The sequence below is a fragment of the Drosophila teissieri genome, chromosome 2R (assembly GCF_016746235.2).
Source record: "Drosophila teissieri strain GT53w chromosome 2R, Prin_Dtei_1.1, whole genome shotgun sequence".
Taxonomy (NCBI): domain Eukaryota; kingdom Metazoa; phylum Arthropoda; class Insecta; order Diptera; family Drosophilidae; genus Drosophila; species Drosophila teissieri.
The window spans coordinates 8098831-8113871 of record NC_053030.1 but is presented as its reverse complement, the minus strand read 5'-3'; the positions used below and the strand labels follow the sequence as shown (position 1 = coordinate 8113871).

The following is a 15041-nucleotide window of genomic DNA, read 5'->3' as shown; positions in this document are numbered from 1 at the left end:
AAATGCAGCCACGAATTCTTGACGTAAAAATGATTTTTAATTTGCTTGTATACAAATTTAATTAATGCGTGTTTACACTGTCGAAACTAATGGCTTTATACTCGAAGGAATTATGGTTTCATTAAATGTTATCAGTCAAGGCAAATCTAAGAACATTTTGCCTGGAACATTTTTTAGCAAATTAAATGTGATTAATAATTTAGGAAAATTAAATCGCTAGAATGCCCGATGGCTCTCTCAATCCAGATTTAGTTTTTTATAATATTCGCATGCGATGCTCTCTCATCAAGGGGCGTGACGAGGAACATGGCACGAGGGGAGGGAGGGAAGGAAACCAACAATTAATATTGTCATAAAACGCTCATAAAATATGTAAACTAAAAGAAATGGGAATCCATGAACATATAGCGGGTGAAAGGGCGTTATATATCCGCATATATTTAGGTGGCTGTCAAAGTGACGCTATTTACGGTTTGACAGGCACAACAACTGCAAACACACCAGCAAATAGCAGCTGGCGTCGTTAGTCTGTCTGAATCTTGATGATGATGATGAAGGCAAAAGGGGCGGGACTGGAGAGACATATGTGGATGGCAGTTAAAAGTGCTCGCAAGCTGTCAATAAATTGGGCTTAAATCACGTAAAAGTTGCCGCTGAACTGGGGGATTCCATTTTTGTTTTGGCCAGAAAGAACAAAAATGAACTCGCCAAAGTTTTCGTAAACAATCACAAATTATTACAGTCACAGATATACAAAAGAGGGCTTGTATAATTTACAAATTTTATTAGCAAAGAGAGGAATATTTAATTTATATAGAACAATCAAGTTCCAGTTACTGATTAAGAAAAACAATTAAAGCAAACCTAACGGAAAATTAAAAAATTTCCCTTCGCTAAAAAGGCTTCACTTGAATGTGTTTAATTTGTATTTTACGCCTGAATTTTCTTCAGCGACGAAGGGTTGCCATAAAAAACAAATATAAATATATACGAAAAAAGGATGATTAATTAAGGTTATTGTGATTAATGTTCTTGACCGAACCCCAAGGTCTGAGCATACAAATCAGCGGAGCGAACGACTGACGGCCGGGAACCTTTTCGAGAGGCAAGAAAACAATGACCACAAGACGGCCCTAGTCTGTATACACAGAGGGTATATGTATATCCCACTGACCCAAATCCGGGGCGACACCTCGCTGGGAAGTGGGAGTGGCAGGTGGCAGGTGGAGGAGCCCCGGAACTCAACAGCTGAGCAAACATTTGATCTGGCTGCGGTTCAGTGGCGCTCAAACTGTGACAGGTGCAAATTGTTCAACCTCCGTCTGTCCGTCCGTCTGTCTTGTCTGTGTGTCCTTTAGCACCTGTACTGGGTCACACACACACACACAAACACAGTCAGAACTTTCCGGGGAGGCCCTTTTCCCCGGATTTTCCGACTGTCATTTGTTTTCCTGCTGTTTTTCCTCCATTCCTGCACTCCTGTACAAGTTTTATTGGTCTGCGTCTGAGTTAAGTCTGTTTAAATTTTCTTGTTGTGCCGGGGCGTTTTTCCATGTTTTGTCCTTGAAGTATCCTTAGTGGCTGCGGCCTTATAAATCTTCTTTTGGACAAAATGGCGCAGCACGTAAGTCGCCATTAGTATTGGTGTTTGCGTTTGACTACACAATTGTGGATGAGTATTTAGTATCGAATAATTATTGTTTTATTATTCCACCTTTTAAAACTTACATGCTTATTTAAAAGGAACCTTTACTTAAGATGAAGTCTTTAAGAAGGAAAACTAGAAAAATAACCTTTGAAATACTTAACCTCGCTTAGTTCTAATCTTTTGACCTGCACTGTGCATTTGAGTCTTTGTCTCTGAAAGGGAAATAAATTATTTTCTGCTTCGGTTATCAGTGAACATAGCCTCGTTTTGTCTTTTCTTTTCACTTTTGTTTTGGCCCATTCGTGTTGCCAACTAATTGTACCGCCTCCATTGCTTACCTCACTGCCCCGCCCACTTGGCTTTGCATGTGCTCAACAATTTATGATCACTGCGGCTTAGCGAAGTACAAGGGAAAAAATCAAGTAAAAAGCGCAGCATCGTTTGTCGCGGCATAAATAAAATTAATTATTCAGGCAAAAAGGCAACGGCTTGGGCTTGGGCTTCGGCTTTGGCTTTGGCTTTAGCTTTGGCTACAGAAATGGCTAAATGGCCAGCTGGCAACGTCCACGGAATCCAAAGCCGTAAAAGTCAAGAACAACAGCGTATTGAAATTTAAGTGCCGCCAAAAGGCAAAAGTCGTGGACTTTAATGCGCTCGATTGAAACGGGGGACGACAAGGTATTTTTGTCTGTAAGAAGCAACAATTATTTATCCGAGAGCAAACAAAGATTTATTATGTGAAGAGGGGTTCATTTCGCGGTAAACAGAGGTTTCGGCGGTCAGAATCGCAGTTACTTAAGGAGACGGCCAAATATCTAATACCGTTTCAATGGAAATGAAGTGAAATTCAATTTTTAAAGTATTTAAGTTCATTACAAATGTGCTTCAATTCTATTTCTTTAAATTTATCTATATGGTATAAAGTAACGTACATGCATTCTCTACTTACTAAATTACTGTGTTCGGAACTAAATTGCCCACTATGGCGAAAATTAATTTATAACAATTAGTGTAAATTTCGCCATTCCCATGGCTAATGTTTCCTATTTGCACAAAGTGCTGCTCTCGGAAATCCTGCAAATCTCTTACGCTGCTTAAATATTTTAACAAAACAACGGGTTAAACCAAACCAAAAGGCAAACAAAAGCCAAAGAGAAAGGAAACAAGCGAACAACGGTTGAGCCACGGCTCCACAATGACCACGCCCCCACGTCTTAGTTTGTGGGCGGAAAATTAATTACGCACGCTTTAAATTTGATTTCATTTGTTTTCGTTCCAGCAGTTCCCTTTGGTTAATTAAAGTATACTAAGAGAAATAGTAATTGTACTATTTGTAACAAATGCTTAAAAAATTATGGGAATATTTCAGTATTATTTTGGCTATATATTGTAATGATTTGACATTTTATTATTATTTAAGTTCATTTTTTTTTTTGCCAAATTTGACAGCTTACCTTTAAAAATATGCATTCTTCTTGGTTCGATTTCGGCTGTGTGTATTACTTTGCACTCATTTCTAGCCACCCACTCCAACCCCTTTCTGCCTTTTGGCCACTTTCCCCCCTTTCCCCTTTCCGTTGACTTTGGTCATTCGTCTTCCATTTCGTGTTTTAATGAGCTTCATGCGCCACACGCTGATTTCGCTTTCTTCGCCTTCTGCTCGTTTTTTGTTTCGCTTTGGCTTGTTATTATTATTGTTTCTTCTCTTCCACTCTGGGATTCTCCCCTCCCCTTGCCGCCCCCCAGTAATATTTAATTTTTGTTTTTTTCCCCACTCGCTCGCTGGCAAATTGCAAATTGCGGGTTAGCATTTCTTAATGTCAATGCCATCGCAGCGGGCAGGAGAAGAATTACTCATTTGGGTGGTGAGGGGGAATGGTGGAGAAAGGGGCAGGGGGAAGGGGGCGAAGTGGGAGGGCGGCAAAACAAAAGACCAGAACGAAATTGGCGAACTCTCGGCCAGAACCGGACTATCACACTGAAAGAAATAGATGTCACTTACAGCATCTAGCATCTTATTCTTACTTCTTATTTATTTGCTTTCGTTTGAGCAACTCTTTCCCAATTTACACATTAAAGAGCCCTTATAAATAAAGGGTATATACTTTCATAGTATACAAATAATATCGTATTATATTTGGTTATTGTAGAGCTTACCTTCATTAATCATAATTGATAATTTAAGTTAGTTTTCGAAAGCAATTTAAATAAAATAACTCCAATTGATACAAAGATGTTTATGGTTATTTTGGCCCCATGTAGACTCCCTGGCCAGAACAACGAAAGCACAGCTTTTCCCTCGCCTTTCGTTTTTTGGCTTAAGTGGGCAAGTTAATTGAATTGGGGCTTATGCGCGGCCAGGAGTTGGGTGGAGTACAGTCCCGACTAATTGTTAATTGCTCGGGGGTGGCCAAGAAGAAGCAGAAAGGGCCGGGAGCACTCCATGCATTTATGGTAATGCAAAAAGCAAGCGGCGAGTGGCGAATGGCGAATGGCGAACATCGAAACAAACCGAAGCAAACCGAAAACCCAGCGGGCGAAGAAATTGAAGTGCGGATCAGGGCCGAAAGTGCAACAAATTGAAAGTGTTAACGATTGTGGCTAGCACTGCCAGGGGCAGCAAGTGGAGTCCTTGCAGGAATAATTAAACGGCCTGATTAAGTGGAGCTATAATTGTTGTCGAGCGGGGGTTCCGAGTGCTGAGTACGAGCAGTTTGCCAAACTTTGCGACGCGCTTAAATTGTTTTGGTATATTTATGAAGTTGGCCAACAGTCCATTAAATAATGCAAATAAATGTTTGCACATTGCTTTCATTTTTCATCATTTCTATTTATTTTGGCAATATTTATTTGCGTTTGCTCATAGCCATTTGTTTTGATCAACCCCATTAAGCTTATCCACATGCATCCATCATATCCACAAATACTAAACCATAAAGACTTATGCATTAAAATATTATTTTATTGTTTCCATCTGCTATTTGGGTTCTTTGGAATTAAATGATTTTAAAACTAAACCATGCTTGACTTATCTTAGAGCTATTAATTACCGACTCTATCCTCAGGACGGTAAATCCCTTGCTCAGTCTATAATTATTTCTAAATTCTCGGGCTTAACATCGCTGAGCGTACACTGACACCCTACCTGGTGATTACTCCACTAATCGGTATAAATCTCGCAACTAAACCGAAAATACGCCCCATTAGCCCCTCCATCCAGCTGATACATTATGCACCTGATACGGCGAAGACATTAATTTAAAGCCGGCGAGGAAAGCGCTCTTTCGCCCCAACTTAATTTGCCTGAAAGACACAAAACCAATAAACCAAATGCTGACTTATAGCCTTGTTAACGTCACAGACGATGGGAGGGGGGTGGAATTATTGGTGGTGGAGGAGGAGGAGGAGGGGTAAGGACCTTGGTTTATCGCTCAGACAAGGCGCAATTTTTCGTTTTAATAACAATATTTACTCATCATAAAGCATAAATGAAGGCATAATGTGTTGACGGGCTGAATGTTCGTATATAAATATGTACGGGTATATGTGCAGACATTAATGTATACATCCCCTGGGAAATGGGTGTAGATGCGTGGTGTGTGGGTGTTACTGCGGCGGTCACATCTGGCTGCCACGCCCATTTGTCCCCCGGCTGGTGACACCAACATTTCACGTCTGTTTCAGCGCTTTTTGTTTCATTTATTCACTCCTTGTGGGGCCATTTTTTCGCTTGTCTATGAGAACTTCACTTAGGTGACATACAAAAAGCCAATATTTGCCTGACGGGGAAAGCAGACAGAGGCTGCGTGTTTGCCTCGTCAAAGATATTGGAAATTCAAATAAAATGGCAGCCTGCAGGACACTGAAAAACTAGTTGTGAAAACCTTTCATAACAACAATATTTGTAAGCTTACTTTTTATTTGAGATACAGAAAAAGAAACTTTTAAAATACTGAAAAAAAAGCTTTATTTGTGTCATTCAACAGCAATTTGTTCATAGGAAATATATTTGTTAAATATTTGCAAAAGATCCCACAACAGTACATCTTTTCGCTCAGTGGAGATGTGAAACAGGACGTGCGACACGTGCAGACTGGCAAATGACGCTAGGTGGCGCCACCCCAACTCCCAGTCCCCATCCGCGTGGGAAAACAAATCCTCCCTTTCCCCCACCCCCCTCTGGCTTTTTCAGCCCCTCGGAAAACCATCAATCAATGAGTCTTAGAGCATTTTGTAGCCTTCGATTTGTGGGCAAGCGTTTAACGGGGCGTATGCGCAATTAATGCGCGATGTCGTGAACAAAATGAAGAGAACTCTTAAAGAAATTTTCTGCCAGAGCTTTCCATGATGGAATTCGTGAGCGCTCTGCTCTAATTGCATTTTGCGAAAGCTGTTTTTTATTTCTCGTCTTTTTCTGTATTTTGTTTCATCATAATTATCGAGATAATTACGCACGCATCGTTAATTGGCGAATTAAGGGGAACGAGGGTTATGGTTATGTAGGGAAACTGTGAGGGAGATTAAAGAGAATGCGAATGCGAATGGAAATGGGAGAGACACGCAATTATCATGAGATCGGAATTTGAGATAAGTGAGGAAAAGTGTTGATTTAATGAGCCAACTAACCGCAAACTGGTCTAGATTTGGTGTGTAATTATCGAGAACATCAAAGCAATGGAGCAAAAGCCCCCTGCGAGTTAACTTTCCAATCAAAAGTATAATATCAAATTGACACCCCCATGGAAATCATTTGCATATCCTCCAATCGAAAAGAATCATAAATCAAGCTCAAGACAATCGAGAGTTTATTCAACTCCCTGGGCACTCATCAAAAGGAATCTTGAAAGAATGAAATATATATAAAATATTCATATAATAAGATGAATTCCTCCTCAATAACTCACTTGAACAAATCGAACAAAACATTCAATCGGAGGAAATCTCTTCTTGAATTTCCTTGACTGAAGTTTTGCTTTTCGGCTACTAACCCAATTGTTATTAATTTTATAGACATTTAGTGCGTGTTATTCGTGTTATGCCTGTGCGTGCTGCCAACAATCGAAACCGCCAGACAACAGCCCTCACCCATGACCCCTGACCCCGACCTCTGACCCCGGACCCGCGACACTGACTAACTGAACAAACGACGGACTGAAGGCCGGAGAATGGGAAGCCGGGCGGGCGGCTCAACAATGCGTAACAACAGGAAAGCAATAACAATTTGCAATTAGCCCAAACGCGTTTGGACCACAACTTTATTTTGACACTGTTTACCAAAGGAACGGCGGGTTAAGGGGGCCAACGAGGGTTAAGAGTGTGCAGGGGACAAGGTCAACGCATCAGGGCAGAAAATTGAAGTGGCTGATTTTGCGCCAGCGAGGGTTGATACCTGAGTTACTGGGATGTTTAAACGCCTATGTAACTATAACGCACATTTATGCGCCTCAAGGCTTTTATCGAAAATGTAATTGCTCACCAACACTTTGTAGCTCAGTAACTATGAAATATAAGTTTTTGAATTCCCCACTAAACTATAGTTCCTGTTCAAAAGTACCCACCAATATATATATATACTTTTTTAACTTCTGTCTTAACTTACTATTTAAGTTTCCTAAGAAGTATATAGATGCTCTGAAATCCCTCGGAACTTCCAGGGTAACTTACACTTTCCTTGCGAGAATACCTTTCCAAGCACCCCAACCCCAAATCGCTCCTTAAGCAGTTTAGCATTAATTAAGTTTGAGTAAGAGTTGCAGACACTCGCGGAGAAAGACGAGGAGGTTTTGTCGCTGAAGTATAGTACTTAATTTAACTGTCTGTCTGCTGGCCAAGTGATAAGCTATTTCCCCCGCAAACTCGGCAACCAGCCCCGTTCCGCCAAACTAATTGCTGCCTTTTAACACTTGAGGGAATTTCACTCGCCATCTATCTCGCTCTCGGAACGGTGTGCATTTCCTGGCCAGACAATCTTCACCGGCCCCTGAAAAACCCCCCATTTCGCACTACCTTACTCACTCGAAATGATTAACTGCATGGCGTATTGTGGAAGGGGGGAGAAAACTCTGGGTTTCAGTTTATCAGCCATCATCGGTTGTCCGCATTTCAGTCGCATTATGCGTCAGCGCACTAAACCAGCATTTTTACACCTAAGAGCAGATGAAGGAACTTCGGACCAGGGGACCGAAGTCCGGAGTCCGGACTGGTCTAGTAATTTCTGCCGGCGGATGGCATTTAATGCATGATTGAACGGCGGGGCCCAGCATTTTCGGCCTCAATGAGTGCGAGACATGGCTAAGCGTATTAGCAGCCGCATTACCGTTAAGTTTACAGTTTAACTATCAAAGCGAAAGCGGGGGAGTCCCGTCCCAGTCCCCTAACTACATACCTACCTGGCACACACTCCCTCGCAGAGCAACCACACGATAACCTGCCCACAATCCATTTGCCAACATTACGCATACGCCGCGTGGTGTCCATAAAAAATGCAGCTCTGCATAGTTTAGCCAGCGAAAGAGAACAGAAGGCGCAAAAGCACAACAACAAGAGCAAATGCTGCAGTCGAGTGTCGAGTATTATATACCCTTTTTTTCGAGATTTTACACTAACTACAGATCACTTTAATTGTTCATAAAACGAATCTTATATCCCCATTTCTTACACCCTTCTTATTAAGTGACAAATTAAATATTTACTTCGCACTTCCCCATCTTCATACTGACAGACTGAGTAGCAGATGTAGGTGGCTAGTTCGTTATTCTGATAAAGTATGCAAATACTTTATAGGGTCCAAATAGCTTTCTTTTATTTGTAATATCATTTTCAACGAACCTGTACACCCTTTTACTCCTCAAGTAGCGGTATAACAGCTAGAAGGCAAGGGTTTTCTTTGCGAACGAAATGGGAAATAGAGGGAGAAAACTCCGAAAATGGGCCACTAGTGGGCGTGGCCACGTTGCCCCTACGTGCCCCGGCATGCAAAGTGCAATGCTGCAGCTGGGAATCGCATTTTAAACCATCCATATTGATGTGCAAACATGGAATGCATTTTATGATGAACATGGATTTCTGACTCGCTCTTTTTCTGTTTGGGCTTTAAATATTTATGGGTATGATAAAGCGTGGGAATTTAACTAAAGGGCGGCAAGTGAGGCCAATATTAAATCTTTAATACTTGGGTATTATTTATTTAATTAATAGAACAATAAATGTTTTCTTTGTTTCGTGATCTGGAAAGGCATGTTAATTTAATCACGGTGTTTATACATTTACATCAATAATAATTCGATTATTCCACTTGAAGTACATTTGTATGAACGAGAATGGCTGGACATTCGTCTCCTTAACATTTATCAAAGCGAATTATGCGCTAATCTCGACCAGACATCGTCCGTTAACAAATGTTTGCTCATTCGCAGTCTTTAGCTTTTTCCATTATTTTCCTCGTCGCATTGCAGCCAAAAAATAGTTGGAGGCAAGCAGCAGAGGAATAGAATTGAAAAGCAATACAAATCCACAAATCAAAATATATCTGAAATGTTTGAGGGGGCAACTTTCGGGGCGGTCTGCTGTCGTTTATTCTGTGGCAATGACATGCGACAACGTTGCAGTTGAAATGGATCCCCAGATGGAATGGAAATGGCCGTGGAATGGTAGTTCTGATATTAGTATTATCCCTCGCCTGCCGCCTGCCGCCCTGCCGCCCATTCCCTCGCCCAAATGACAGTGGCGAAACCAGAACCAGAACCATAACCAGAACCCGAAACAGATCCAGACAATGCTAAGGCTATGATTTCGATTCCGACTCCGATGCCCTGCCAAGAACCCCGAAAACTTCTTTTGTTCACCCCTCCTCCACTGCTCGATTCTCGATTTTTCTCTCTTCACGAAATGAGGCTGCCAAGAAATGTTTGCTCTAGAGATTTCTATGCTTCCAACACATTTATTAAAGCCAACTATCGAGCGGAGAGAGGGGCAGTGCAGTGCCTATGACAGGAGCGGCACGGGACTGCACGGGTAGGGCCGGGCTGGATATTAATCATCGGGCAGACTTAAATTGCAAATGAAATCGGAATTGGGCAACGGTGCGTATGCGTATCGTAGTTGAGTAGTTCGAGGCGACGAGGGAGCCAGAAATTGGCAGACTCTGTCAAGCATTTGTTGGCTGCAGCAAACACAAACATACATATTCAAATGTATACACTGGGGCAAATCGGAGAAGGAAACAAAACTTTAAACTTTATAAGGAATGTATGTAAGCAATTCAGACAAAACTTTTAGTAAGCAACAAATAAAATTTGTAATAAATAATTTAATGTTCTTTGCCAAAGCATATTCCACGTTCTGATGGAAAATTTAAGTTAAAACTAATTTGATTTGCCTAACTAGACTATGAAGTATTCTCAAGAGCCAGAACCAAGTAATACATTTATCGCAGTGCATATATATTTGCACACATCCAAAAAAAAGACTGAGAGTCGGCTAGGAAGAGAGAGATATCCATTAAGCAAACACAGAGAAATCGCCGCTGACATAAAGCAGCAATGGCTGTCCTGGCAATGTCCTGAATCCCCCCTAGTCCTTTCTCGCGTATCTGGCTGCCGCCTCGCTGGCGCCAGCTGTCGCCTGCTTTAACTTGTGCCCTCTCACATGACTATACAGCACATGTATCTGTAGCATTTTGTATCTGCGAGATGGTCGCACTCGCTCATATCATCAGCATATTGCCGCTTGTTGAAGAATCTTAAGTAATTTGTCCCCCTTTCCGCTTCTGCTACTTTCAGGTCCCGCCGTTCAGATGGTGTCCCAGAACCGACCTCCACCGCCGATGCCGGTGCCCGTCCAGGTGCCCCAGTACGTCAACGAGAACGGAACGCTGACCCACGTGATGCTCTCGCCGCAGCAGTACCAGCAACTGCATCCTGGCCAGGGACACCTCCACCCAGCGCCATTCGTAAGTAGCTATGTGAAAGAATCCCAAAAGTGTCGAGAATCATCTCATAAGCTGTGGAAATTATTTATTAAACTGGAGTTTCATTAACTTCAAACTGTTATTGAACCAGTTATGCCTTTTTCTGAAGTTATCAATTAAAGAATCTTTTCACATCGTAAACCTTTCATTATAACAAGGCATTCTGCAAACTAATTAATTAATATCGACACATTTTATCGGACATTTAAAGCGGAAAAACAATGCGCAAAACCCAGACCCTTTGCAATCGAATAGCTGGAAAACAGTATCTCATTTCCAACCCGCTGGCGGAACTTCCTTCGCTTATCAATTAATTGACAGCTAATTGAGCGAACAACCAGCAATCAACGGCAATAATTCCCCGCTGCTTATTCGATTTAAGAACGAAATTTGCATTGGGGGCGTCTGTAAAAATAATTTATTGACCAAATGTCGCCGTATGCGGCAAACAAACCGGATTGGATCCGGGTGAAGTGGTTCCTGGAAAACTGAAAACTATTCAATTTCAGCCAGACTCGGGGATTCGATGCGAATGCATTATGAAACTGAAACTGAAACGGCCCGAAACAATGGCTAAAATGGGTAAACTTTTACCTAAACAATAACAACAATTTAAGCAAAGTTTAAACAAAAACAAAAGCGGAAAAACAGTTGGCCAGCTGTCGGTGCTTTTGTATATATAATTTATTTATTCATCGGTTGGCCTAAGTTTTTGTTTTTTAGCAGCAATATCGTTTTGTTTGTTTGCCCTTCTGCTTCTGCAGTGTAAGGGAAAATTCGAGGGAGTCGAGGGGAAGAGCGTGAAATTTGCACAACTAATTAGTCTATTTCGCACAATTCCAAAGTCCCATTTACGTTGCTCAATTCCTGAGTCACCATGCGCAAATATTTGAAAGGCAAATGCATTCAGAGGCAGTACGATACGTTTATCGCCTGAATTCGTTTCATTGCATTTCGCGAGCTGTCATTTAGGCGTGAGCTTTGACAATTGTTCTGCGAAATTGTTTGGCCAGAATGCTAATTAGCCAGTTGCGAATAGGTGAGGTGCCAACTGTGAGAAAGAAACCGCGTTGATTGTCAGGTAAATGGTCATTTTTGATGAAAAGTAAACTTTAAAGATAAGCCTTTTCCTTTCGATTCCTTTCCATTCCCATTCTTTAAATATTAGAACCTGTTTAAATTCCCAGTTAACAGTTTTATTTATTCAAGCCATTTTAATTCTAGTAATGTTAAAATTACTTCTCAAACAATTAAGAACCCTTTTAATAGAGTAATAAAACATTTACACGTACGAATAATTAAAATTGTGAGTCATAATTTTAAGCTATCTGAAAAATGGTTATATTTCTATTGCTTTCAACTTTGATTCTTGGTCGTTAAGAATTACATATATTCAACTTTTGACTTTTAAGACCTTTAGTATATGGGCCTTTATTACGTAAAAAAAAGACTTTAACTTGACAATATTTTATTTGAATATTTTGTTACAAGTTACTATCCCTTTGATTTTTTTTCGGCCATTAACATCCAGAACTAGTTTGCTCCCATGGGGATGCCAAATGGAGAGTTGGAGCTGCTGCATTCCAGTTAAATTGCCTTGCTAATTTGCAAACTGAAGGGGAGCGAAAAAAAACGCTTGTTAACCAAAGCAGATGAGCGTTGCATAGTCACATCACGTTTCAGAACCCCAACTGTTGCTCCCGCCGCCACTTATGTCTATTAATTTAATAATAACAATTTTATTGTACAGCATAAACATTCCTGTCATCTCTTTTATGTGCAGAATTCGCAAAGTTCGTAGCAACATTTAAGAATTTTCATTTCCATCGCTGGAAATGGTTGGCCAAGATGCGGCAGATTCCTCCAACCATCCAAGTTCGTGACTTGACCAGACTACAAATCCGGTTCTGGGCTAGCGCCTAGCGCAATTTAAATTCTATTGCCCAACTCCCCTCGTTAGGTTATTTATTGTATTATTATCAATCGCTCAATTAAAGCCTGAATTAATTGCACTGTGGTTTTTATAATTTTCAACGATTACGCGCTCTCCGTGGTGCTGATTTATTTGTTAATAGTAGACACATCACATACAAGTACATAAAAGAACAATACAAGCAATATGTATTTTCATCGTTTTAATTAAAATGTAATTGCTTTCAAAGCGATACAATCAAAAAAGAAGTAAAAACAATACTAGATATAGTATAGTATAAAGTATAAAGTTAGGAGTTTTAAAAGTAAAAAGCTGTCAGCCTTAAAATGCTGCATTTACTCTGACTAAACGGGCGATTTGCATAACAATTTGTAGGTTTTAGCCGTTGTTTTGCCCAAATTGAGTTAGTGCAAGCCACTAAATGTTGCAGCTTGGTCGTGCCCGCTGCTGGCAACATTGTGGCTCATGACTCCTAATTGAACTCCACTTGAGCTGAACTTTGCTATCACATTTTTACATAACCCGCCAATCCTAATGCCATTTTCACAGTGGAAAACTTGATTAATGCAGCGGGCAACCACTTCATCCGCCTCGTACTCAAATTCGGATTCCAGCTCGGACACATGTGGCTCCGTCACGCTTTGTTGCTGAAATGAAAGTGCCGGCGGTGACTGCTCCGCTGACTCCGCCAATCCGACTTGACTGGCGGAGGCTGAATTTTCCTTGACTTAATTAACAATTTGCTGCCACACACGGCAGAAACACACACTTGAGCATACAGCGGCTAGACATGGGAAACTTTTCAGGGGGTTTGCCATATACCAAGAAAAGATAGAACTTGAAGTATTATTTAAAAATATTATTCGACAATGCAGAATAGACATTTTAATAAGTTGAAGTTTAATATTTTGGGATTGAGACATTTTTCATCAATAATAAAAATATTAACAACAAAGACACAGAAGACAGTCTATAAAATCGAATTATATATTCCGGGCATAAAACACTATAGTTATGCTATTAATGAGAGTTTATAAAACTGTTCAATAACAAATCCATGAAGGAAAGTTATAAACATTTATAGAATGACAATATATTTGCCATATGATCTGATCCCAAGCCCCTTTGTTCGGGCGCCACTGAACGAAACACAGAAATTCGCATACTGCACTTACAAATGGCAGCTTCCGCTTGTGTGTTTATGTTGAAATGTTTTAATTTGATTGTATGCTAATTTACATAGTTGGTGGTGTGGTATCCATTATGCAACTTGACTCGAAGTAACGGTATCTGTCGCACCATTGAAACCGAAAACGAAACCAAAACTCCCGCGCAGTAAAAGTTATAATCTTGTTTTGTTTTTTTTTCCATGTGCTAATCCGGCTTCTTTTGTTCTCCTTTATTATTTCTGTTGTTTTCGAGACTAAACCGCAACAAAAAACCCATTAACTTTGACCCATATTTTTTCGTATATTCATAGTTAATGACCATCAGAAAAGAACCGTGGTGAGAAATTTGTAGTGTAGAAATTGCACAACACACATAAGGCCAACTTTGGTCATGTAAAATCGCGAAATTAGTGTAATTTTAGGGAAAAGAGTTTGCTACAGTTTTACACCGATTGGCGGGCCAAATTATCAATAATCAGTTAGGCCACTTTGGTAATTTTTAGGTAATATTTGCAACATGCGGGCGTGTCTAATTGCCCATATCCGGAAAAGCAATTTATTTAATGATATGCTAGGAAAATCGTTTTAGCCGGGTATTAACTCAGATCACTTTGTATATTCACTTTACAAAACAAAAACCCATAAAAAAAATTACTTGTGCATAACGATATTTAAGGTAACTATTTAAACTAATAACTAATAATAGTTAACCATTTAAATTTTACCTACATTTGTACAAAAAAGTATACATTTTAATTCATAAATGGTCATAGTAAATTGTTCGCGTCCTGATAAATACCTGAAATAAGTAAACGTTTTAAAATTCTTCTGCTTAAAATACATATTTCGTTTAGTTCGTATACAATACAATTACATTTTAAATATACGCGCATAGTCGTAGTCTAACAAAAGCTTCGCTGTATAAGACTTTGTGGGTTACAAACAAATAGCTAGTTGATGTGGAACTTTCTGGGAAGTCTGAAATACTGATGACTGTAAAGCAGTGTTGACAATTTGGATTATTAGCTATATTGAATTATTTCTTACACTGTAGCTATTCCTTAATAGAATTCGAAATTATTTAGCTATAAATAATATTAGTGGGCTATAGTAATTGATCCCAATTTCATGAATGAAAAGATATTATTATATTTTTTGTTATTCTATATAATGCTTTTTTTTGTTTTGCGCAACAATTACCACGAATGGTTTCTTGCAATCAAGCATCCCTTGTATATACTTCAATTGCGTTTAAAAAAATACCGTTAGAAGGTGGTATTTTCCGCCTCTGCAAACGCAGCCCCACTAAAAACGTTGCAATTT

The 15041-nt window shown here is 40.0% G+C and overlaps 1 protein-coding gene across 1 annotated transcript in view; it reads left to right on the top strand.

Annotated features, from left to right (window-relative positions):
• The window catches only part of LOC122614976 (fibronectin type-III domain-containing protein 3A), a 117811-nt gene that overhangs the window by 96739 nt on the left and 6031 nt on the right, over positions 1 to 15041 (top strand). Inside the window, 1 exon segment of the mRNA XM_043789780.1 lies at positions 10429 to 10598. Coding sequence (XP_043645715.1) covers positions 10429 to 10598 — 170 coding nt within the window.